General features: G+C 42.0%; 1 protein-coding gene across 13 annotated transcripts in view; it reads left to right on the top strand.

Moving 5' to 3' along the window:
• Positions 1-26656, top strand: part of CTNNA3 (catenin alpha 3) — a 1115062-nt gene extending 1088406 nt beyond the window's left edge. For all 13 annotated transcript variants that reach the window (XM_053307737.1, XM_053307736.1, XM_053307734.1 and 10 more), the window contains 2 exons: positions 284-418; positions 23890-26656. In XM_053307737.1, the coding sequence (XP_053163712.1) occupies positions 284-418; positions 23890-24177 (423 nt within the window). In that variant the 3' untranslated portion in view covers positions 24178-26656. The remainder of the gene's footprint in view (positions 1-283; positions 419-23889) is intronic.
• Positions 26657-27025: the final 369 nt, after the last annotated feature.

Genomic DNA, 27025 nt, shown 5'->3' with positions numbered 1-27025 from the left:
GGTGGGGAGGGGAGCAGAACTGCGGGTCCATTGGACCCACAGTTCTACTTTACATGTGAATGCAGCCTACATTTTACAGTCCCTCAGACCTTTGTGAAACCAACAGCCTATTCAAAACCAGTTTGTGATATGGTATGAATGCCTGCTTTACAAAGAAAAAGAGTCAAACACCCCTCTGTGTTCATACATGCTATCTCCTGAGCTCACCTAAAATTCTTTGGATTCTAGATAATGAAAATTATTAGCCATTAAGTTACTTTATTGTTATTGTTGTTATTTTTAGTGTCCAGACCTGTCATGCAAGCAAGACTTACTGGCTTACCTGGAGCAGATCCAACTATACTCTCACCAGCTCAAAATCTGCAGTCAAGTTAAAGCAGAAATCCAGAATTTAGGTGGAGAGCTCATCATGTCAGCCGTAAGTGCAAATGTTTCTGAGGATGTTTCATTGTACTGTTGCATTCCAGTTACCTACATGGCCTGCACTATAATCAGACTGTCAGTTCTTATGAGTTTTAGCAGTTTCACCCCCAACTATCATGGATTTTTAATTTGGCTGTAAATGAAATCACAGTTTGCTCTATTATTCATTTTCTTAATTCTTTTTCTTCAAAGAAGCACCCGTTTAAAGTGGTGATTCTCTTTATTTAACAGTGGGAGACCAACTGGGCCTATTCAACCCTAGCAGAGCATCCCTCCAGTGGCTGTTGCTGGTGTCTATTTTATGTTTCTTTTTAAGATTGTGAGACCTTTGGGGACAAGGGGTCATTTCTATCTATCTATCTATCTATCTATCTAGGAGACCCTTGTTATCCTCAGTTTTGCAGATCACAGTTTCATGTCTCTGTGGGTGGGTCTTAGAGACCATTCCTTTATCTGCGGAATGAAATATAGGTAGTTCTTGCCTTTCGGCCATTCCTGAGTGGCCGAAAATGACTGCTGATGTCATTTCATCTGGTGGTGACCTGGTTTCAGGCCTTCTCAGTTGTCGCTCCTAGGTTGTAGAACACACTGCTTGTGGATTTAAGGGGATTATTTTCCTTGGAGGCCTTCAGGAAAGCCTTAAAAACCCATTTTTTTAGCCTTGCTTTTAATGATATCTAGTTTTAATTTCAATTTTAATTTGGTTTAAATGGGTGTTTTTTTAAAAAAAAATTATTTTTTTATGTGTGTTTGATTTTAATGTAAACTGCCCTGAGCAACTTTAGGAAGGGTGATATATAAATTCAATTAATTAATTAATTAATTAATTAATTAATTTTCAATTGCCATTTTGAAGCACAGAGCCATTTTGTGTTAAAGGTTTTTGTTAAAGGTTTTTTGTTAAAAGATTTTAAAATGAAAAATAAGATGATTTGGAGGGCATTCTTGGAGACCTGGAGAATAGGGTACTATGTTTTTCTATCCTTATTTCTGCCTTTCCCTGCTTTTTAGTGTTTTTTTCAGAGTAAGGGACACAGGGAAATAGGAAGCTGCCTTCTACTGATTCAGCTCATTGGTCCATCTAGCTCGTAATTGTATACACAGACTGGCAGAGGCTTTTCCAGGGTTACAGGCAGGAGTCTATCTCAAGCCTATCTGGAGATGCCAGGGAGAGAACTTAGAACTTTCTGCATGCAAGCATGCTGGTGCTCTTCTCAGCCTATAAGAGGAATATCTTATAGTGCTCACATGTAGTCTCCCATTCAAATGCAAACCAGGATGGACCCTGCTTAGCAAAGGGGACAATTCATGCTTGCTACCACAAGACTAGCTCTCCTCCCCTGGGTTAACGTCACCCCTGGTTTCCCATAGGGGTAAGATTTCTTTATTCACAGTTTCCATATTCACGCTAATTGGCAGGAATGGAACCCCAGCGAATAACGAGGGCCACTATATAATTCACTTTGGGAACTTCTGTTGTAAAACAGTATGTAAATATTCATCATCATAGTAGTAGTATTTGCAAAAAAAGAAAAAGAAAAAAAGAAAGGTTATTTGAGTCATGTCATTATTAATATTCTAGTCTGAATTTAAGAAGATTGTGGCCTCCTATGGAAACATGAGGTTTTGTAACAGACCATTTTCATCCCCAGATAGAATAGAATAGAAAATTGTTGTGTTGGTTTTACGAATGCTTATGAAGGTAGGTTTTCTGAGCCTACCTTCTTTACACACCTCAGGGGCATTCCTGCATCATTTCAGTGCAATGCTAGTATGTGAAAAATAATCATAGATAGAATGCACTGTGCTCTAGGTGGGTACCAGAACTTGTGGCCTGAATTAGGATGTGTGTTCCCATCTGCATCCAAAGCATCCAGCTAGTTCAGTGGGGACCAGATGAGCATTGCAATGTGGATACATTCAGCTGTATATTACATCAGCTGCACTAGCATAGGTCTGCTCCCACATTCAGATCTCCCTTGATAGAACTGGGCAAAAGCATTTGATATTTGTTACTGCCTCCAAGATTTGGAATGGCAAAATGAAAAACAATCTAACTAGTGATCCAATTCCAAGAACATTGCACATTGCCATTGTGTAAGGTGGAGATAGTGGCCGACATCCAGATTAAGGAAGTGTGGGTGTGATGAGAAGCAACTGCGATTCTGATGAGTTCCCAGCATACACAGCACCAGTGCTCACTTGAGTGGGGTGGTGAATTTCAAAGACATCCACACTCCCAGAAATGTTCTGTGCCACACAGAAATATGTTCCCCAGGGCTGCCTGACTCTAGGAACATATTTTCATGTGGCACAGAGTATTTCTTTCTGGGGGAAGCAGAGATGAAAGAAAATAGCATCCGATGTGTCGTCATTGCTGGTGAGTTAACAGAAGCCATCAGGAGTGCTGCTGCTTCTCTTGTAGCACCGACACCTCCTTAATCTGGATGCTAGGCAATCAGATTTGGCATTACTAGCATAGCAGCATACAGAAACATTGTGCTACACATGAGATCTCTTTAGGATTAGGTGCAGTGACCAACAACTTCACTAATGAAGCACACACCTAGTGACGAACTGCAGAGACAGGACTGGGGCTCCTCTGCCCATGCTCTGGGAATGCTCTGGGGTGGGGCAGTCAATGACGTGCTTCCTTTCTTCCCAAACACTTCCAGCATGTGGGCAGAACAGGGCTCTTTCACCCACTTGCATAACAATGCACACATTGAGGGACTGGGGGAGTTGTGCATGGGCCCCAGTCACTGTTGGAAATGGAGTTCCAGTGCATCGACCTTTTGCACCAACTATCCTAATGACCACTAGGGACATTGGGAATAGAGATAGTGAGTAAGGGTCTCCATAACTGTTCTTCCTGTCTCTACTCAATGACCCCTGAACTGACTCTTCCACACTTCCTGTTCTGAGTCACAGTCCTTCCTTTCCTCCTAGAGAGAAGATGGAAACATCTCTCTCGCTCCTTACCTATTCATTATGTAGTCCTTTAGATTAGGTTTAGGTCTTTCCTATCCAAGAGTACTTAACCAACAAATACTTAGTATTTAGTTCTACAAGAATCTCAGTTTTCTCTAAATAGCTGCAACAATTAAACCATCCTCTGCTACCTACTCTGTAACTGGAGTGTGTGCTCATTCCTTAGTGCTCTGCTTTTTTATCTACAGGGGGGTAAAAATTAACAACCCCCAACAGACACATCCTTGTAGCCCATTAGGCACGTGCTTTGCTAAGATGTCAATCACTGACTGGTGCACGATAGCAATGGTAAAACTCATGATGCACTGCCAGCACTGCATAATTCTTATGCTCGAGGTGTGGGCAAACACACCAATGCCAAAGTATAGGACTGGAATATAATATGGCTTTTTAGAAACAAATATTCACAGGAAGTGATGCTATAAGGTTTTTTTTGAAAAGTGTCATGATTGTGTAAATCTGTATTTAAACCTCACAATTGTACTTACTCATACCAAAAACATCTTTCTCATCATAGAATATCAAAATGTTTTAGCCAATATGTGAGGTAGCAAACATTAATTGTCCTCTTTGCTAAGCAGGGTCCACCCTGGTCTGCATTTGAATGGGAGATGTGTGAGGACTGTATAATATTTCCTTCAGGGGATGGTGCTGCTCTGGGAAGAGCATCTGCATGCTTGCATGCTGAAGGTTCCAGGTTCCCTCCCTGGCATCTCCAAGATAGGCCTGGGAGAGATTCCTGCCTTCAACCTTGGAGAAGCCACTGCCAATCTGTGTAGACAATATTGATCTAGTTGGACCAATGGTCTGACTCAGAAAAGGCAGCTTCCTATGTTCCTATGAATTGCCCCTCTGACTGAGAATGTAAAAATGATATTTTGCTTCAGGGGCTCCCTTCATCTTGATGACAATAAGTATTTGGTGAATGTTTACTGGGAAATGCACTGGAGAAAGCAAATCTCTCAGTAAAGTGACAGAATCAGCATTCCCTGAACAAATTGCTGACTTACCACCCTAAAAGATGGACCACACTCCTCCTGGCAGTGAAATAGTTTGAGATACAGTATGCAAGACGAAGGACAAGATTTGAGAGGTTATTTGACAGAGAGACACATTGCATAGTAATAAACAAATAGCTTTAGAGATCACAAGGATGATGCTTAAGCTGCAGTAAGAAGACAGTAGCAGTAGCTCCTTTTTTCTTTTTTCTTTTTGGTGAAACAGGAACTCAGGTAGATTTCTTGGGGTAGTACATTCTTTTTCTTGCACTGTGACTTATTAAAGTTATAAATAGAAATTGACTTCATCAAACAACTGCTTCCCTTTCTTACTTAGCTGCTACTGCCAAGGCCTATGTACTTGGGTGAAAGATGGTATTAGTAAGGGACACTTCAAATTTATTCACTCTCTGGTGATCAATGCATGGGGAGCAGGGTTGCCAAGCCCTAATTTTTTTTAAAAAATGGACAGTAATGAGATAAATGGCGAACAACCAAACTTCTTAACAGATACATTTCTACATAATATCAAGATGGCTCAAAAGGCCAAAAGTGAACAATATTCAATAGCCAATATGTTCTGCAGCATTAGGAAGCTGGAGCAGGAGCTGTGCCCTTGCAGAGAGGATGCTGTGGAGCTCAGCCACAAATGCTTGACCTGCAGCTGAGCATGTGCTGAGCGGGAGGGAGGAGTACTTTTTGGCTTCCAGAAATATGTCGGTGAGGGCAACATGACCCTGAGATACATGTTTCTAGCAAATAATATTATAATATGCAAAGCAGCCAAGAATTGTGGCCCCCATAAGTATATCTTGTCAAAGTTGGTGGTAAGAAAATACAAGCCAAGTGAATCTTCCTTGGAATCAGCCCCCCCAAACCCAAAACCACATGTTGTAGATTCCTCCCATGCTTTGGGGCCTTATGGTCAGTGCTCCACAGTATAGTCCTGGTCTGGCCCTTCCCCTCCCTCCTTTTCTCCTTGTGACTGGCTGACTAGGTGCTCTGGCTTAGCACACCCATCCCTCATCCCAACTGAGTTGTTCAGAGTGAGGGAAATGCTAGCTTATTCTCAGCAACAGCATTTCTCTCACTGCTGAGCTGACACATCTCATGTGACTTAATGGTGTTGAGCAAAATTCCCCCAAGCATAAATACACATGGATGTATTATACACGTGTGTGAATAAGTGTGGTGACACATGGACGTTGTTCACACAGGGCTTTTAGCTCACATCTCCTCCAGAACGGAGGGTGCGTTCACATATCGGCCAGATTTACCCTGAATTCCCTGTGAGCTATCAGGGAGCATTTCACACATGATTCAGGATTTTCATTGTGTGTTAGAGTGTAGCCTGATTTATATGGAAGGTTTAAAAAAATCCACTTTTTTATTGGTTTTGGGGGGCAATTTTGAACTCACAGTAAAACCTGCTGTGTGAAAAATGCCATGGAAAAGAGAAGTTCACCCATGATTCCCCATGCTTAGGCAAATGCTTTTGGGCATTAACTACAGGAAGGTGAATACAACTGAATCACCCCTGAAAAGGAGAACTGGAAAGTAACACGTCAACTGTGAGCACCTTCTGCCCCAAACAATGCTACTGGTTCTAATAACGTTCTCATCAGGGGCATAGCAAGGTTGGAGTGGGCCCAGAGACAAGATTTTAAAATGCCCCCCCCTCACTGAAGCTCAGATTATGAAGTAAGGAGATCTTAAATGAGGCTGAATAGTGGTTAAAAAAGCATAGTAAAATTTATAAATAAATAAGTGTGTGTGTGTGTATATATATATATATAGATAGATAGATACACACACACACACACACACACACACACACACACAGGAGATATATATATCTCCTATGTGCCACAATAGAACATCATCCTAAATTCTTTTTTTAAAAGGTTTTGTAAATTGTGGACGAATCAAGTCATTTAATGGTACTAGAGAAAGACATGCTGTTCTGGTTGCTCCAGGTCTTAACACTCACATCAGTTTTGGAGGATGAATACAACTGAAGGAAGCCCGGGTGGGTGCGCGGCTGGGGGAGTCAGTCATGTGGCTTGCCTCTGGGAGGGCCCCCAAGGCAGTGGGCCCCCAGACAACTGTCTCCCCTTGCCCTATTATAGTTACGCCCCAGGTTCTCATAATGCTGTAAAGCAGGGCTGCTCAACTTCGGCCCTCCTGCAGATGTTGGCCTACAACTCCCATAACCCTTGGCTATTGGCCACTGTGGCTGGGAATTATGGGAGTTGTAGTCCAAAAACAGCTGGGGGGGCCTAAGTTGAGCAGGCCTGCTGTAAAGTAAACAGAAAACTGATAAAACATCCAGCTTTTCATAATCGTCCTAAATACCACCCACTGGCAGAATGACAAATGAACTGCCAAACAGAAGAGAACACTGGACAGAAAATCAATGCCACAGGCACAAAGAAAGAAACCCATTTTACTTCAGGCAACTCCGTCTTTTGTATCTTAGTCCCCGCCCCCCACACAAATGCACAGTCAGCTCTTTATTTTTGCATGTTAACATACACTCATCTTGCCTCACACCCAGCCAATTGGCCGTTATCCCCATGTAGGCAAATGAACTAAGGAACAAGTATGGAGCTAAATAAGCTAAGACATAGTTAACGTCTTACTTATCTGTTTTAAAGGAACTGCACAGGACAACAAACGTGCAGCATGCATGGAGAGAAAGCATTGTGGATGAATGTGTAAGAGAAAGGAAGAGTTAGCGATGTGTTGATAACCATTCAGGGAGATTGCAAAGGGCAGCCCTGTGAGCTTTTGCATGGGGGAGAGAGGATTTCAATGAGATGTTGCATGATGTCTTTTATGAAAAAGGAACACTGGCTGAAAGATAAGAGACCTGCTTTCATTTGAAAGACAGGGCTTTCTGAGGGACTGCCACTCCCATGCTGTGTTATACTTCCCACAGGTCTGTGAAAAGTAGCTCGAACTCTATTCCTAGATCAGATCTGTACAAAAAAGGTCAAGTATCTCTTGTCTATGAAGAACTGAGAGGAGAGGAAAGGAAACCATTGTAGAATGGGGGCACTTTGTCAGTCCCAGAATATACAATAAGACTTCTTTCTACTTAGGAAATTCCTTTTAACCTGACAAATCACGAACAATTCTGCCACCCCTAGTATCAGTGCAGAAAAACTAGTAGAACATCATGGGTGTGACTCTTTTAAATATATTCATTATTAACTATGGGCTGTGCTCAATTTAAGGGGGCCCTTAATGAAATCCACAGGCCTTAACTGCTGATTACTCCAATTTTAGTCAAAGCACGGCTCCACTGTAGCCTCCTAAAAGCAGTTCCTAGAGGGGCCATCATAAAAGGGGATTTATCCCCACCCTCCCTGCAATTTGAGTCCTAGTGAAGGAGCTGGAAATTGCCTCCTAGTAATTATAGACCCTCTATCTTATCTTTATTTAGTGGCCAACAAAGCTGAGTAGAAATGCTAGAAATATACAAAAATAAATAAAATACACAGCCATTTCATGTTTAAAAAAGATAAATCAGATCACATTGCTATGGACTGGATTTCTGAGAAACAAGTTTATTTATTTGTTCAATTTGTGTACTACCTTTCATAAGACATCCCAAGGTGGTTTACAAAAGTTAAAATACAGTAAAACTCCATTTGAATCACATTTTAAACTTTAAAAGCAGTTCAACAATAAAAACCCTAATCCCAAACCCCACCCCATGAAAAAAACAACACCATAAAAAGACAAACAGAATATAAGAAGCTGCCATACACTGAGGCTATTCCCATGATCAGCCAAAATCGGGCTAGGGGAGCCTAGCCCACTTTTGGCTGATCGTGGGAGCAACCAGGCTTGCAGGTGAGCCCGGTGGCCTCCCGGCAGTTATAAGCCGCCTCCTGGCTCCGGGGGTCTCGCCAGCATGCCCTGCGCACTCGCGCAGGGCATGCTGGAGCTTCCAAGGGCCAATCAGCCCCCGCTCCCCCCAGCCCCCTGCGGCTCTGTCACAGAGCTGGCAATCTTGTGGGAGGCCAATCCGACCACCCAGGGCTCCCGCCTTGCTCGTGTGCGGGAAGAGCGAGCTTAGCCCTCTCTCCCCGCTTAGCTCCTCAAACCAGGTCTCACTGATCATGAGACCTGGCTCACTGAGTCAGACCATAGGTCCATCTTGCTCACTATCGTCTATACAGACTGGCAGCAGCTTCTCCAAGGTTGCAGGCAGGAATCTCTCTCAGCCCTATCTTGGAGATGCCCGGGAAGGAACCAGGAGCCTTCTGCTCTTCCCAGAGCAGCTCCATCCCCTGAGGGGATATACTGCAGTGCTCACACATCAAGTTTTCCATTCATATGCAACCAGGGTAGACCCTGCTTAGCTAAGGGGACAAGTCATGTTTGCTACCACAAGACCAGCTCTCCTCCCCAAAAAGTAGGAAAGCTGAGAGACCTGGTGGCCCCTAAAGAGCAAAAGCCTGAACAAAAAGCAAGGTATTTACTATTACTTGTTTTTTAAAAGTTGCCACAGATGTCAAAGAGTGGACATCTAAATTATTCTTAGTTTCTTTTTCAAAGGATACTTGCTATTGCTATTTGGTACATCTAGAATCCTCTTTCCCCCCTGCCCAATTATAATCTTTTTTGGGAGGTGGAGGGGAAGCAGTTCCTAATTGAAATTGTTTGGTCACAAGTTTCTGCATCACAACATTGCTGGCTATTCAAAATGGGTGCCTGCTTTTCTATGGTGCTTTCTTGCCCCTTGAATTGTCTCGTGAGAGGTGGGATGCCTGTTCATCATATACAGTGCTTTCTCACCTCTCAGGTTGTCCTGCAAGAGGCGGGAGCATCCACCCAAGAACACAGCCCTAACCTACGTCTTCCTGGCTCCATACCAACCACACCCTCACTCCATTCGTGGTGAGAAGGGCCCTTATGTAAATCTGTGACTACTTCCCTTTTAATAGGAATACTTTTAATGCCATCTTGTTTTGTAAAGTATTCTTGATGTCACAGTGTAAAAAAAATAAAAATCAAAAGAACCATCAATACATAGACATACTCTAAAACTTTAGAACTGAAATTAGACACTGGAGGCGGGTCTCATTAGAGTTGAGGCCAGATGCTGGCAAATGGCGCTGTTTTATTGGCTGAGAGCTTTTTCCTCGGACACAGGGCTGAGCCACTTAGTATGAGAGGATTCTTATCAGTCGACCTGGAAGTGTGCTCTGAACCAAAAGATGACCACTTTGGGCCTCGATCAGTCTGCCCTGCTTGCGCAAAGTTTGGAGACAGCTAGGAAGCTCATCAAACAGAGGATTGAGGATATTGAGAGACAAACAGATATAGCAAGGGTACCTGACTTTCAGAGCCAGGAATCAGTCAGATATAGTTTGGCTCCAGCATCCTACCTCACTGTCTTGGAGGTGCCCCCACTCAGAAGAGTTTTTACACTAGCAAGATGCAATGCTCTCCCTTCAGCCCTCCTAGAGGGCCAATATAGAGGGATTCCCTATGGGGAGAGGCTCTGCCCATGTGGGGAGGGTCAAGTGGAAACAGTCACCCATGTGCTATTGGAATGTTTGTTCTATAGAGACCTGCGTCGAGATCTTATTTACCCTTTGATAGCTAAATGCCCCGGTCTTGATTCTCCTCAGATGACTGACAGGCTGTTGGAAGGAAGTAATTCCTGCACCACCAGACAGGTAGCTAAATTTTGTAGTGCAGCCCTCCATTTGCGGAAGAGCTTAGTATAGGGAAAATAGGCGACAGATTTAAGGCCAGAGCAACTTGTAGATATAATGTGGCTAGCTGCAGGTGGGCATGCAGGTACTGGTATCACCTGTATATCAGCCGTAAATCTAATGACAATATTTTCTCAAGCTCCTGAATTGTTTAATTCCTCTCAGATTTAGGAGTTAAAAAGGCAACTGGTTGAGTTTTGATTTGTATGTAATAGCCTCATAAGCATGAAACACTGCTGCCTCCTCTATTCCTAATTATTTTAGTAGTACTTTTAGTACCTTGATCTATGCTGAGGAGGACTTTTTAAAATTTATTTGGTGTTATCGTTTGTAATAGAAGTTTGATTGCCTGCTCTTTTACATTTGTTTTAACCTCATGCTGGTTGCTGACCGAAATAAAGAGATTGATTGAATCAATAAAAACCAAAAGAACCATCAATACATAGACATACTCTAAAACTTTAGAACTGAAATTAGACACTGACTAAACTGTCGACAATTAAAATGATTGCTTAAGAATGAAATATTGCAATATTTGGATGCTTCAAAATATTGCAAAATTTTGGATGCTTCAGGAGAATCTACCTTCCATGCCTTTTAACTGCAATTCTTATTTTCGTGTAGTTGATTTCTGGCCAATTCTGCCAAACTCATTTGTGTCCATCTTCTATTTAAAATGAATTCCTTGTGACCTGCCCTTCTGCTCTGCAGTTTTTCTTCAACGCCAGAACCTGCTACAGATATTCAACTGTTGCAGTAATGGGTTCGTTAGCAAAATGAAAACAGTTCAAAAATATTCATTAGTCTTACCCTTTTTGTTGGCACACTCTGATTCTGATTTTTATGTCCTGACCCTACATCTTGTTGCACCCCCCACCAACCCACTTCTCTGTGTGCTGAGAATCTCCAGAAGGGTAGAGCTGCCCAGATTCTTGCTTCACTTGGTGGAGAGATGACTCTAGTCTTAAGGTGTCTTTGTAATCTCTCTTTACAAATATACAAGTTAAACATTGGATAAAAGAACAAGCCTTCAAGCAGAGCATAGGGTTACATCAGTTCCTCAAGAACAGATCCTGCACCCAGAAGTGCTGCAGCTTTCTGTCTGGCTACTTCAAAAATGAGTCTGCCTTTCTGTCTCTCTCACATTTAGCTTGTCCTCCATTTCTTCATACTGACATAACAAAAATGCACCTGACAGGGGAAGAGAGATGTGGTCATTCTCCATCAGTTCCTCTCTTGAAGTAGACTATATGTGCATCTTCATGACTTCTCTCATTCAGTCAGAGCGGTTAACCCACATTTCAGGGACTGAAATTATCCTCCTTGGCCACTAGAAAATAAATACTTTCCTCTGTCAAATCCAGGCAGATAGATTAGGCACTGACTTAGAGCAAAAGCCATCATGAGAATCTATTCACAATGAACAGACCACAAACCTGTAACAATATTGTTTTAGGCATGTATTATTTGGATATAAATATGGAAATGTTTAAGAGCTGACAGGATGTCCATTCTTAGCATCCACAGAAAAAAGACTTTTAAAAATACTGCAAATTCTTATATGTTCAGTCAGTTAGCAGCAGCAGGATGAATTGCTAACTTCTACTGATTCTGGTTTAAGCTGCATTCCCCCTGCCCGCCCCGCCCCCAATTGATAAGTTCTTACATCCTACTGTTTCTCCAAGATTGGCATTTATACAAAACACTTTGCTATGAAAAGCAGACATTGGCAGCAATACAATCCCCACATTTTACAGTGTCGGGGTTCCCCAATCATGAGTGTACCCAACACCCCTCTGTCAGGAAAAGACACCACCAACTCACCCCCGGCCACGCCCCGCAGTGCAGGTACCTGCTCCTTAGGTGGCATGATGGCAGCAAATGTGGAAGTCATAGTGCCCAGTCAGATTTCCCTTCTCAAATGGCTTGGGAATTCAGTGCACAAAGTCAGGACGAGTCTCTCAGTACTCACAGTCAGAATTCAGAATCTGTTTTAAATTAGGAAAAGACAGGAATGCAGATTGATTTAAAATCATTATTATTCATCATTTCAGTAACTCTTCTCAGTGTGCAATTCTTCTCTCATTTAGCCTCACAACAACCCTATTAAATATAGCTTAGGCAGAGAGAGCTTGAGGTTGTCCATATGACCTCACAACACGGCTGGGGAGATCTGTGAAGAAGGTAGGAGCTTGCTGCCTTCCCCGGCAGGTGAGTGGCAACATTTTTGCCTTCTCCATGCCGCACACCCACACAAGTGGCAGGGCAGCGAAGGCAAAAGCTGGGAGCAGGAGGACCTCTTCTTCCCTCACCCCAGAGTGCCCTGCACCATGAACTTAGTGGCTGCTCTCATTACAGCAGCCACCGTGCTTGGCATAGCCACTCCTTCCACTGGTTCAATGCCAGAAATGGCAGCCGGCTGGAGGCAAACCTATCTACCTGAGGGCGATCATGCACACGATAGCCTCCTGAGGTAAATCCCTGTGTTAAAAAACAGGGCTACCACGTTCTGGAGCAGCCAGGGCTCCTAGCCCTTTTGCTGACTTGTGTCATGTGAATAGCCTTAGGGGCTTTCTCAAAGCCACATAGTGAAGCTATCCTGATGATCACCAGAAAGCAGGCTAAGGGAGCCTAGCCTGCTTCCTAGTGATTGTTGGAACCACCGGGCCCGCAGGCAAGCCCAGTGGTTCCAAGGCAGCCAGCCTGCTTAATTCCTCCTCCCCTTAAACAAGGGTTAAGGGGAGCGCGCCGTTAACCTTGTTTTTCGGCTCGTGTGCCACCACGGTGCATGGCAATACATGAATAGACCCCCCCACACCAGGAGGCTACAAGCAGCTTCCCAGGCTTGGGGGTGCCCCCAGAATGCCCCACATGCTCATTTAGGGCATCCTGGGACTTCCGGGGGCTGAGCGGCCCCTGGTCCCTGTAGCCCCCCCCCCAGCTCCGTGATGGAGCCAGTAGTTGTGTGGGTGGCAGATCCGTCCGCCCAGGGCTCCATGGGTAATTGTTTGTGGGGAGAGCGGGCTAAGCCCGCTCTCCCCACAAACCACCTCAAGGCACTTCGCACTAATTGTGTGAAGTGCCTCAATGAGTCTCATGGCTGAGCTGGGATTTCAACCCAAACATATAACCATATCCAACATTCAGTCCACTAAACAACACTGACTTCATGCAGTCTGCCATATTGTTCTTTGGTCACAATCCAACATACTGAATTAGGCATACTTAAGCCCATCAAAATTGATGGGTTGATATTTTCCTAAATGTTGTGCTTGATTGTGACTGTAAAGTTTACTGATATAAACAATAGCTGCAACACATCTCATGTTCAAAGAGACTCTATTTCTTTTATCACATTCTTACCACCTTATACTGTTTTGCCTTCTGGCTAATGTAGCATAGACCTGGGCCAACTGTAGTTATAAGAATGATATAATGAACAACTCACCAGCACAGATCAGATCAGGATACAACCTGGCTTCCTTTGCTGGATCCCCACTTGGTGAAGAGGCACCTTTCAAAATAGTGATTCTCTGCTTTTAGCAGTGAGGGAGCAACTGTCCATATCCAACCCCAGCACAACATCCCTCCAGTGGCTGTTGTTGGTGCATACTTTGTGTTTCTTCTCAGATTTTGAGCCCTTTGGGATGCAATCATTCTTTAACTGTTCTTTTTCTATCTAAACTCCTTTGAGAATTTGTTGAAAAAGCGGTATATACATTGTTGAAAAGCAGTATATAAATGACGGCTATAATAATGGCTGACATGATGTGCAAGTCTCATGGGGATTGAAGACATTGGTGGTGGTGGCACTGCTGTGGACACAGACACACTGATTCTGACTGGTGACTGAAGAGCTCTGTATCCATGGTTTGTCCCACTGTGCTGAATGAGAGAAACCACAGGGATGCTGCTTGCACAACCAATGGTCAGAAACAGCAGTGCTGCTGCTTCCATGTTCACGGCAGCAGCAGTGCTTCTTCTATCCCTGTTAGACTTGCACATCATGCCAGCCAATAACCTCAACCTAGGCTGCCCCTGGCATTGAGGACCTGAAAGGACCATATGTATCCAGTATTCGAGTAAAGCTAATGCAGCTTTAGGCACTGCTTCCATGGAGGTATTTGTAGCCACATGCTGAACATGAGGCACTTCTATGACATTTTGTGTTTTGGTTTCAGTCTCTGAGTATGAAATAAGCCACATTAGTTATGAAAGGGAAATGATTTATTTTCTTTCCCTTCCAAATGCAGGAAAGTCAGGGCCTGATATAATTTCCTGTGTATTTGGAAGGTGGAAAGTGGTGATTTATATTTCCTAACTGATGCAAGATACATGCATTTTGTACTGAGAAAGAGAAAACTGATGATAAAATGTCATCTAAGAAGCATCCTTGAAAGATTAACTTCAGGGTTCTATGAAGAAATATTCTGTCAATTTTGTATTTATGTAGAGTCTCATTTTATCAGTTTTCCCTGATGGTATAAGACCTTGAAAAGACTGTAAAGAATAGTGGAGAAAGAGGAAAAAGCATCCAAGTGAGCATTGTCCTTGATTCACAGTAGAACGTTACATAGCACATAGGAGAATAACAAGCTGTCGGCTCAACCATAAAATGTAACTGCTTAGACTGAAGGACTAAATTAAATTATGTGACTGGACCAGAAATTGAGTACATAGAAACATAGGAAGCTGCTGTATACTGAGTCAGACCATTGGTCCATCTAACTCTGTATTGTCTACACAGACTGGCAGCGGCTTCTCCAAGGTTACAGGCAGGAATCTCTCTCAGCCCTATCTTGGAGAAGCCAGAGAGGGAACTTGAAACCTTCTGCTTTTCCCAGAGCGTCTCCATCCCCTGAGGGGAATATCTTACAGTGCTCACATGCAGTCTCCCATTCAAATGCAACCATGGCAGACCCTGCTTAGTGAAGGGGACAAGTCATGCTTGCTACCTCAAGACCTGCTCCTTTTCATTTCCAAATTCTGGCTAATAAAATGATTGTCTGAATTTGTTTCCCAAGGTAGTGTTTTCCGAAGGGAAAGAATGCTGGTACCACCAGCTGACATATAGAAATTCACTACTGGAGCTCAGATTTAATTATTAGAAATGTCAGTGAAGCTTGCTGAACTTGGATCCAAGTTTTGGAGACCTGTAATGTCCACCTCAAAGAAAAGGTGACTGCTAGAAGTCCCTGAATTATTCTCTGGCTCTGATTAAAACTAGATATGGAGAAAAATTCCCAGATTACCACCTCTCACTCACAATAAGCCAGACTCATCTCCCTTCTCTATAAACAGCTCTAGGTGCAGGGAAATGGAAGGAGGGAAATCTCTTCTTCCCGCTCCACTTTGTCTCCTGCATAGCAGTTCACCATGATGCAATGCCCCAATGATCCTTGAGAATCCAACCGCTTGCTTCCTGTATGGACGGTGCGGTCCATTTGTCCCATCCCCCTTCGGCACGTAGCACGAGACTTGGCTGGAGCCCATTGGCTCCCAGGCCATGGGGGGGGGGCAGGGACTAACAGTAAACAGCCAATGTCAGCCTCCCCTTTCTCAGTCCATTCCAAGAGGCACCCTCCCTCCCTTCCCTGGGGTACTGTCTGGGCTTGCTGCTCACCTTTGGGGCTGGACAGGATTTTTTTGAGTGCTCACCTGATTGCCCTGTGGTATGCATCCTTTTTCACCTGCCCGTGACTGTACCATTTAGTTAGCTAGTTTAGGTTTCATTCCCTGTCACAATTGGCAGGTACAGTTCAGTAAGGAGTAACATCTTAATTTTTGGTGAGCACCTTCAGGTAAGTATTTGGCTGCAGAGCAGACAGATCACCTCCCTAGAGCCTTGGTGGAACAGGGAACTCTGGTCTGGCCTGCTTTACTATGTCAGGCTATACTCCCCGGAAAGGCTTGGTGGTTTCTGGGGGGTACTGCTATGGCAGAGACCTGACCATAGGTCGGCTAAGATGGGCAGCTTCCACTTTAGAGCATGGGGGCTGTCTGGAGCCAAGGTGTTGTTGCCTGTTCGATTTAGGTAAGGCCTGCTCTGATTGAGCACACCTTTAACTTCTGCATTGTAGGGGTGGCGAACCTCCATTCAGTCTCCATTCAGCTACGTTTTGAATTTGTGAATAAAATTGTGGCCCTTTTCACCATACGTTTGTGTCACATGTCTTCTTCGGGTATGGGCTCAAGTGTAGTTTGCTGAAGCATTACTGAATACCAGTAGCATGGGGGTGGAGTTGAGGTTAATGGGTTCACAAGTGATGGGGATCCCCAATTCACATCTGGCTTCGAAATAAGCTAAGAGGAGAGCTGGTCTTGTTCCCATAGCAAGCATGGCTTGTTCCCATAGCTAAGCAGGATCTGCCCTGGTTGCATATAAAAGAGAGACTAGAAGTGTGAACACTGGAAGATATTCCCCTCGGGATGGAGCCGCTCAGGGAAGAGCAGAAGGTTTCAGGTTCCCTCCCTGGCAGCATCTCCAAGATAGGACAAGAATTTTTTTATAGGACAAGATTTTTTTATTGAACCAACAAACTACCAAAGCATACAGTACGTTGCCAAAGCACAATTATATACAAAGTGGTTGTTTGTACATGATATATCTACAAAGATTTACACACAAGAATTTGGAAACACACAAGTTATGAAGTATATGCAGGTAGTACTGTAACTCGGGGGTGGGGGATTACAAGGCACATCAGGTAATCGGGGGGGTTACATCCAACGTCCATTTCCACAATTTGTCCCATTGCTGTTTAGAAGAGATACTCTTGTCTTTTTGCACATAACCATACATACTTTTCCAGAAGAGATTTACTGTCTCATCTGCGTGAACCTCTTGGTCGCGTCTTCCCTCTCTATTCCTATGCACGAGCATTGCATAAATGACATACAAGTTTACTAACCTGATTATGAGAAGGGGAACGTTCCAATTCCCTAGTATGGGGGCACCCGTTCCGTCCCGTTTCCTTGAAGGTTTCTTTCTGGGACCCCGAAAGGAGGTTCTATCGCTCAAACCCGAGGTTAGTTCTTCCAGAGTCTGTTTTTCCAAATCAGGCCACTCTAACAGCTTGCTTACTCCCTGCCACACTCTTTTGGCTACCACACACTGAGAGAGACTCCTGCCTGCAACCGCGTGGAGAAGCCGCTGCCAGTCTGTGAAGACAATACTGAGCTAGATAGACCTATGGTCTGACTCAATATATGGCAGCTTCCTATGTTCCTGTGTTTTTGTTTTTTTAAGGAGGGGGGGTACCTTGACTAATTTCCAAGCCAAATCTGATGTGAGCCACCAGGGAAATTGTTCACTTCTCTTAATTACCATGCCAAATACACTTTTTTGTAATCATCATTTGTTTTCAGGATTGTGCATAGCTAGTAATGGAGAAATCCATCTTGAAAGCAGCAGTTCTCTTAGAAAATGAGTTTGTAGGTCTCTGGCTGAAGTATTTAGGTGGTGGAAGACATAAAGGGCTCCACCTCGGTAGGATAGGCTGTCAAGTGAACTTAATGTCCAGCAGAGCTGTTTGACAATAGCCTCAAGAAGAAAGTCATTAAAGAAATCCCTTGCATTATTGATCAGTCATTTGATTTACAGGATGTTTAGGAATTCTAGGAAACAAATGAAGCTTTTCAGTAACAAAATCAAATGGAATAACATGATGAAAAAAAGCTTGCTCACCATCATCCAGTGATATAGCTTTCCATGGCAGGATAAGCTTTTGATAAGGGAGAGCATTCAATCATTCATTCTTCTCCCCGTCTGCATTCTGGAGGAGTATCACTCCAAAAAGAATCTGCCACATGATTTTCCTAAATATATATTTCTATTGATTGATTGATTGATTGATTGATTGTTGAATTTTTATACTGCCCTTCTTTAAAATAATCTCAAGGCAGTTTACAAAACATTTAAAACAATATAAAACCATAAAAACTACACAATAAGAATTAAAATGGAATATAAAAATACAAAAATTAATTAAAAGTTTAAAAAACATGCACAACATAACCATAAGATACAAAGCAGCAGCAAACAAAACACTCATTTAAAAGCCTGGGTAAAAAGCCAAGATTTTACTTGGTGGTCCCTCAGGTATCCAGGGCCCAAACCAATTAGGGCTTTAAAGGTCAAAAGTGGACCTGGAAACAGATTGGCAACCAAAGTGGCTCTTTCAAAATAGGGGTAATATTATCCCAGTGGATAGTTCTGGATAACATCCTCGCTGCCGCATTTTGCACTCGCTGCAGTTTCTGAATATTCTTCAAGGGCAGCCCATGTAGATTGTGTTACAGTAATCCAGCTGTGACGTGACTAAGGCATGTGGCCAGATCTGCCTTCTCGAGAAAGGAACACAGCTGGTGCACTAGCAGAAGCCGTGCAAAGGCACCCCTGACCACTGCTTCCACTTGAGCTTCCAAAAGCAGAGCCAGGTTCAGCAGTACCCCCAAGCTGTGCACTTGCTCTTTCAAGGGGAAATGCAACCCTCATATAATGAAGCCCCCATGAGAAACATGACTGCAGCAGCATCCTTTTGAAGCAATTGCATCTCTTTGGATCGTGATATCATTATACCATGAAGAACCATCTCTTCAAAGAGCTTGGCTTTTGATACTTGAGCTTGGAGAAGCTGCTGCCAGTCTGTGAAGACAATACTGAGCAAGATAGACCAATAGTTTGACCCAGTAAATGGCAGCTCCCTATATTCCTATAATTTTTAACTGTTTTTTTTTTAAAACTAGTTTTATGTTAGCATTTTAAATGGTGTGTGTGTGTGTGTGTTTTGCCCTGAGCTATTTCTGGATGGGTGATATATAAATAAATAGAAACAAATTATGGAGGCCCATGTTAAAAACTGTGGTATTGAGTAGCACCAGACAGAGGCATGTATAGTACTATACTGAGCACAAGAATGGCATTATCTCTGGGTTGAGATATTACTAGGTTTGCTTCAGAGGAGGTTATTTTGGGTTTTTTTAAGCTGGTTGATTTGTTTTTTACTACTTCAGTTCTGCTGCCTGCCTAATTATTTGTTTAATTTTTCATTCTTGTATTCTTTGATTTTGACTGGTTTCTATGTCTCTATGTTTTGATTGTACTTTTTGCTGCTTGGATTCATTATGTGAAAGGTGGGATATAAATGTTTTAAAAATAAGTAAAAATGATACATAATTTGATTATCTATGGATGCAGAGAATCTCTCTGTTTATGATGATCTGGGATACTTTAATTTGTCATCAAACTTTATTATGTAAAACTCCTTGAAAACCTTTTGTTGCAAGGCAATAGATAAATATTATGTATGGATTTACAATGTTGTAAATTGACTTTGGACGTGACATGTAGCACAATTGCCAAAAAAGATGGCTACCACTATTGGTACTCTGTGTCACAAGAAGAAAAAGCTAATAACTCCTCAGCACTACTTCAAAATTCATCTTGATCATATTCTCAAAATTCAGCTTAAATCTTTTTCATTTTTAATTCTGCTTTTCGGTGGAGTTTGAAATTGTGTCAAGAAGTTCCATATTGCTTCACTTACAGCCAAACTTAAAAAATGGTCAGAACAATCAGGTTTATTTGCAGGAAAGAATCAGAACATGGTATTCTTTAAAAGTATTCAAAACGAAGTTGCATTTCTAAGTTGAAATTGTCAGCCTTATAATTAAATCTGAACACAGTCACAGTGACTCTTTGAAGCTTAAAAGTAATTCATCCAGGTCATTGATATGAAAAACACTAAATTTATCCCTTGCCGATTTCCTAATGCAAAATGACAATAGCAAAGGCAACTTAAACTGAAGGTGGAATCTATAACACAAGAAAAACTATGATCAAGATTTTTTAACGTTCACTAAGAGGCCCATGCACAAAATGAAATAGACCAAGTCTAATGCTATGTAGTCCCGTGTTGGAAGTCATTTAGGTGCTTTCCCCCAAATATTTTCTGTTTCCCCATCCACCAGACAGAAACTTTACAGCAAAGTGTCCGACAGAATAGTCACAATATATTATCGTCCTATAGTATGAATTTGTTATTTTAAAAGTCCTCTGTTTAAAGAAGCTTCATTCACTCATTCCTCTACCCCAGAACTAGCAGCAGAAGCCAGTGCAGCCAGGTAGTAGGGATGTGCAAACAGGTTTGATGTTGAATGTGTTCAATGTCAAACTGGTTCGGTTCAACTGTCTGGGATCGACCAGAACCAGCCCGTTTGGTCCGACCCTGGACCGAACTCCCCACCCGCCAATTGGGGGGGTGGGGTTGTGAGCTTGTTTCTTTTCTTTATATATATTTTTTCAAACTTACTCCCTCCGGGGGAGTTGTCCAAGGCTGCGGGGGGTTGTGTGTCCCTGTTTCCCCTCCCCCCGCTGGCCTCCCTTAGTCAAAGAATTGGGTCATCCCAGGCCATGCAGAGGCCCATTGTGCAGGTACGGTGGCCTTCAAAATGGCCACCGCACCAGGGGAAAGGCCAGGTTTTTTTAGTAAGGGAGGCTGGCGGGGGGGAGGGGGGACCTCCGTGAACCCCTCCCCCCACTTCCTCAGACAACTCCTCCTGAGGGTGTAAGTTTGAAAAAATAAATAAATTTTAAAATACTTACGGAACCCCCCCCCCCCACCAGACCAGACGGGTGTGTGTGTTCAAGGGGGTGCTAGGCTGAACTGGTCCAGTGCAGTTCAGGTCCAGTTTGGACTCCAACCGAACCAGACCAGCCATGCACACCCCTAGTAGGTGGGAGACTCTTCCAGCCTCCTCCTAGGAGCAGGCCAACCACTTAACTCCTTTCCTGGCCAGGAACTGGCCTGGGTGAGGCTATGGATGCAGGGTAATCTTCTCTGCAGATTGCAGCTGGCCTGGTACTGATCTCTCTCCCCACCCCAGACTTTCCTGCCATGTGGTCTTGGACAGGAAGAGGAAAGCTAGCATGGAAAGTAGACTGGAAGATTTAGCCTAATCCAAAAGGACAGTATTTTTTAAGAGGACGCTGGCCCGTTTTCTGCAAGCTTCATAATATCAAACAAGCTTCATAAATAAGGTAAATAAACTAATTACCTTGCCTCTATAAGTATTTAACAAAATCCTTACTCCCATAATAACATTCTTTGACATCTCTTTGCTCCTCAAAACAATTGTTCTAGAGTCATCCCAAAGTCATTTGACTAAAAGAGGTTTGCTTATTTTGGTCCACTATATTGTTCACTGAGAACATTCCTAGAATTCTCTCCCATCCCCCCCACCCCATGTTTAAACAGGGCTGTTGACAATGTTGTTAACATAAATACAAATACATCTTAACAATGCCATCCAGCTACAGAGGCGTATCTAGGGAAAATAGCACCTAGGGCAAGCACTGAAATTGCGCCCCCTGTCCAAACATATGACACCCAGCTTTCAGATAACTTTACCATAATATCAGCTGAAAAATACAAGTCAAACTCATTAATCTTTTAATATTTCAAGAACTATTTAGCAGTGGATGTAGCCAGACCAAAAAATGTTAGAAAACTACAAATTTCAGTATGCTGGGACTCATGAAATACCCAAATACTTTATGGAGGTGTACTTGGAAAACTAAACAGAAGTGCCAGTCGAATTCTCTACTATGCATTATAGCAACACTATTACATAAGTTTTAAAAATAAATGGAGCATATGACTTTTCCCAGATACTCTGAAAATAATTAAAGGATATGCAGAGTAAACTGTGTCACTGCTTGGAATATATTCTAGTATTTCAGAAAGACAGTTAAAATGAGAGAAAGAGAGCCAGAAACTCCCAGTGGGCCTTAATACTAAGGATTTCACACTGATTCAAAGACAAACTCACCATTAATAGCCATATTATTAAGACATCACATTTAACTCACATCACAAGAAGCAAAGTAAGAGCAAATGAATACAATCCTAGCTCATAAGCTTCAGCTCAGTATTCACAAGCCCTGATTCTCTGTACATAGTGCCAAACTGAATGTGTACAGTGACTTATATTATATATAGATTTTAAAAAACCCCTTTACCTGTAGACCCTTTGGGGGGCTTCCTAAAGGATGTGGGGGGTGTATTCAAAGGTTCCCCCTCCCCCTGCTGGCCTCTAGGGCCACACTGGGACCATTTGAACATGTGTGGTGGCCATTTTTAAAAATATATATATTTTTTAAAATGGCCACTGAAAACAAAATGGCCACCGTGCATGCTCAAATGGCCTCTGAAAAGCCTGGCATGGCCTAGGGCCTCACAGAGGCCATTTGAGCATGCGCCGTGGCCATGTTGTTTTCAGTGGCCATTTTTTAAATTTAAAATTTCAATTTTTTAAAAAAAATTAATTTTAAAAAATTTAAAATTTTTAATTTTAATTTTTTTAAAAAAAATAATTTTAAAAAATGGCACCCCCCTTCAAGTGGCACCCGGGGCACATGCCCTGCCTGCCCCAGCATAGATACGCCCCTGTCCAGCTAAGGGTTACATGTGATGAAGGCTTCTTCCATGTCTCTAGTTTTAAAAAAAAATATGTATAATATTATATTGAGAATATTTAAAAGTATACCAAAAAGTAATATGGGACAGGACTACATCATGTACTGACTGGAACTGAAATATTCTAAACTGAATTAGATAGGCCACCACCATACCATATTTCTTGTGAATATTTCTACATCCCTAGCAGTACTAGGGACAAGAGAATTTTGATCCCACCCAAGAACACTAGAATAGAATGGAGGAAAGGCAAAGACAATGGGTGCAAGATGAATAAATTCAAATTTATTCGGCTATCAAATTTCCCATTGTGTTTTGGACAGCTGCATTCATCAGGAGAAACCAACAGAAACACCCACCCACACACATCTCTTGCGCCCATTGGGCTTCACCTTTTTCCCATTCTTCTGGTGTGTGGCATGGTTCTCCCTCTGCTTGCAGTTTGGATCAAACCAGATGTGAACCATTGAGTGTGTGTGTGTGTGTGTGTGTGTGTGTGTGTGTGTGTGTGTGTGCTTAATCAAAAGAGCAGTCTCAGGGGGAGCGGAAATCAGGATGAGTAGTTGTGGTATGTAAATAAGTTATCTGACTCCTTCCCTCACTGTGTGGTCCAAAAAAAGAACCCCCCCCCCCGTGAAGCTTCTATAAGCTCCAGAAGGGTCGTTGTCATTGAAATGCAGGGGGAACAGGTTAAATTCCCCTAATCAGATCTCCCTGGGTGCTATTTTGAACTTTTAAAATATACCCTGAAGCCCCATGTGACACATCTATCACCAAGTCTGATCAGACCTTTTTCTTATGAGATGACTATCCCCTATTCTGGAAAAATTCTGTTTCTCTATAGCTAAATCTGCACACCTCTGAAATAATAAAAGCTCAAGGATCACTAGATGTGTAACCTTGATTTGGCATGCAAAATTACAGTCGAATTTATCTTCCATCTTATCTATGACCTAATGATGCTATTGTATTGTGATCAGCTTTTATTGTGTTTTGTAAATGTTTCGGTTTGCAAGTAGAAGAATCTGGATAGAATAAGAATAAAAATGCCAAAAAATGCATTGTAACTTTTGTAAAACAAAAAAACACCCAAGCTTTGATTACCCAGCATTGCAAATTACTCGTGACTTTTGACATGTATGCTGTTTCATTCCTTATATATCATGTACAAAGGGAAAGAAAGATTGACTGCATTTTAAATGTTTGTTTTCTAATTAAAGCTAGCCTGATTTCTAAGGCTAACAGTAATGTGTCTGATTACAGCTGGACAGTGTGACTTCACTAATTCAGGCTGCCAAAAACTTGATGAATGCTGTGGTGCAGACAGTGAAGATGTCCTATATCGCCTCTACGAAGATTATCAGAATTCAAAGTCCTCCTGGCCCACGACACCCTGTGGTGATGTGGCGGATGAAGGCTCCAGAAAAGAAGCCTTTGATTAAGAGAGAGAAGCCGGAGGAAATCTATGCAGCTGTCAGGAAAGGTTCGGCTAAGAAGAAAATCCATCCCGTTCAAATCATGAGTGAATTTAAAGGAAGAGAAATCAACTGAAATTATTATTCCGTTCACTGCACAGGTTTCATATACTGAGACGCTGCTCATTTCATATAGTTATTTTTTCACTTGTTTAATTCTACAAGTACGATCATAGTTGACCTTCTCTCCTTTCATATGTTTAACACTTACAATAGGTTATTTCATTTGTACATGATGAAACAACCTAGAATACATTTTGACCCACTTTTCCATAGCTGCCATCACATCTTCCTTTATTTTTAAATGGCTGACATGATGAGGAGAATTACTCAAAGCAGTGTCCTTTTAATTTCAATGAGACCACTTTCAGTAATTTCCCTCATTATGTCAGCCAGTGTGCTTGACTATTGATCACCTGTTATTAAATATATTTGATTTGGCACCTCATCAGTGTTCCTCCTAACAGGGATTCCCAGATGTTGTTGACTACAACTCCCAGAATCCCCAGCTGCAATGGCTTTTGCTTGGAGATTATGGGATTGTAATCAACAACATCTGGGAATCTCTGTTAGAGGGTACACTGCACATCACCATTTTGAACACAATTTTAGGAGGATGGTAAAAAAAGGTTGTACAACTGATGAATTGTAGTGAGCCCCACTGAATATTTATTAGCATCTACACTTGAGGTGTTCTTTGCTTAAGAGTGTTCCAAGCACTTCACACACCTTATCTTGGTAACACTTGCAATATCCCTGTAAGGTAGGCTGTATTATTCCCATGTAGCAGAAGAGGACTGAGGCAGAAAGAAAGAAGGTTGCCCAGGGCCATCTAGTGACAGAATAGCTGAGATCTGAACAAGGCACTTCCCAGTTTACACTCCTAGCAAGCACTTCACTACAGCAGCTGCCACAGTTTTCTCCTCCTTCTGTATATGTATCTAGTTAACTAGACTTTAGTTCACGATATGAAATGCTGACCTAATTGAAGCTCTTCAGAAAATCTAATTGGGTGTCTAATTGGGTGTCTAATTGGGCCAGCATGTCAAGTGATATAGCTACAGGATGTGCAAGTTTCACGAACAGGAAGCAAAGCAAATGCTTCATACATTCATGCCAACCCTCACTTCTTTCTCTTTGTTTCCTTGCATAACTCTTGTTTTTCAAGTAACTTGCTGATTCTTCCAGAATACACTCCTCTGTTTCCTCTTCCTTTCTCATAGCCATCATTCTTGTGTAGCGGCGGGGGGGATGCTCCTGAAGAAAATGAAAGTATTGCCCACCTAGCTAATGATGAACAGTCAAAGTATCTTGCACAGTGAGGGGATTTAATATTAGAGCTGATCTGATCTTGGCTCAAATTTAAGTGATGTAGAGGGCAACCCCCATTAATGTTCAGGTTCAGAAGAAGCACACTTTTTCTCCCAGAAATCACCTCAGAACATCCTTAGGTGATGATCAGACAGCAGCTGCCAGAAGGCACAGTGTTGACTCCCCCCACTTCCACTTCCTAAAATGCCCCAAATGCCTTGCCTCCACTTCTGTAGCCTTCAAATGGGATCACAAAATCGGTGTGAAGGCATTTCAGGCCAAGCCTACATTACACACTGTAAGAGACAGGTGGCAAAAACTGTGAGACTGCACCTTGAGTGTCTAAGATGCATCTTGCATTTCTGTTTCCCACCCTGTGTCTTCATAGATCTTTACCAGCTGGATAAATGCATTTCGTGAAATGATCAACTATATAGTTTGATTTGTTGATAAATCATGTGATGAGGTCATGAAAAGGAAACCAAAAAGGTTATAGCCCTATCCAGACATTACATTAAATGTGTACACAGATGTCTGTACACATGTATATCTTTTTGTGTGAATGATTGTACATGCATTTATTTTGAAAGTTACCCTGGGTACAGGCTCAGTCAAGTGCGGGCTATAGATACTGTAGTCAGTGCACTACTGCACATGTATTGAAGATAATGTACACAACTGTATGTATGTAGAGATCTGTATGTGCATATATAGAGCATGAATAGGCTAGTGACTAGGGAAATCAAAAACTGAAACAAAAAGAATCAAGGTATAAGTTCCCCAAAGGGCCCCAAATACCAAATCATTAAGGGTACTAAGCATTATCCCAGCCAAAGCATTAAGGGTACTAATAATTATTGCCAAAGACAAAATCTCTGTTGCAACAACAACTAATATAAACATAAACATATAATTTTCTATATGATCTATATGACAATTGCAATAATTGCATGTTTGGTAAGATCCTTTTATTTGCAGCTCTCTAGCTCTTTCATGCTAATTTTTTGTTCATTGATTTTTTTTCACAATTATATTATGATTATAAAGATTATTAAAAATCATCTAACTAATAAAAATATGATTTCTGAATGTGCTTGATGGGATTTTGCAGGAAATCCAGTTTTTAAAATGATGCCAGAAATAAACCTACCATCATTTGTGATACTAAAATATACTGAAATGTAAAATGGGAAAACAACTCAATATACTGTGCCAAACTTAGGAATAAACATATTTTTCTATGATGTCCCAGTTCTGAAAAGCTGACACTTCAAGAAAGGGAATAGCTTAGTGAATTATTACATTAATATATTTCAAAGTGTACGTTGACAATCAAAGGCTTTGGAATCCTTGTTTATCAGATGTTTATAATGAACAAACTCAGCTTTAGCACTGTGAACTTCATTCATTCCTCCATCAATGTTCTTTGCTTAGGTCATGGTCAGATGTTGTCTTCTGAACTGGATATGCAGGGCCAGATTAAGCTAGTGCGGGGCCTGTAGCATATGGTATAAAGGGGCCCTAAATTCTTTTTAAATGCACATAAATATTAAAATATAAATTATTTACTTGCATAGTAAAGTAATTCAATTTTTTCATTTGCTATATTTTGG

This window comes from Hemicordylus capensis, chromosome 3, assembly GCF_027244095.1.
Source record: "Hemicordylus capensis ecotype Gifberg chromosome 3, rHemCap1.1.pri, whole genome shotgun sequence".
NCBI lineage: Eukaryota > Metazoa > Chordata > Lepidosauria > Squamata > Cordylidae > Hemicordylus > Hemicordylus capensis.
The sequence above is the reverse complement of the archived record's forward strand: the minus strand, read 5'-3'. Positions and strand labels throughout refer to the sequence as shown.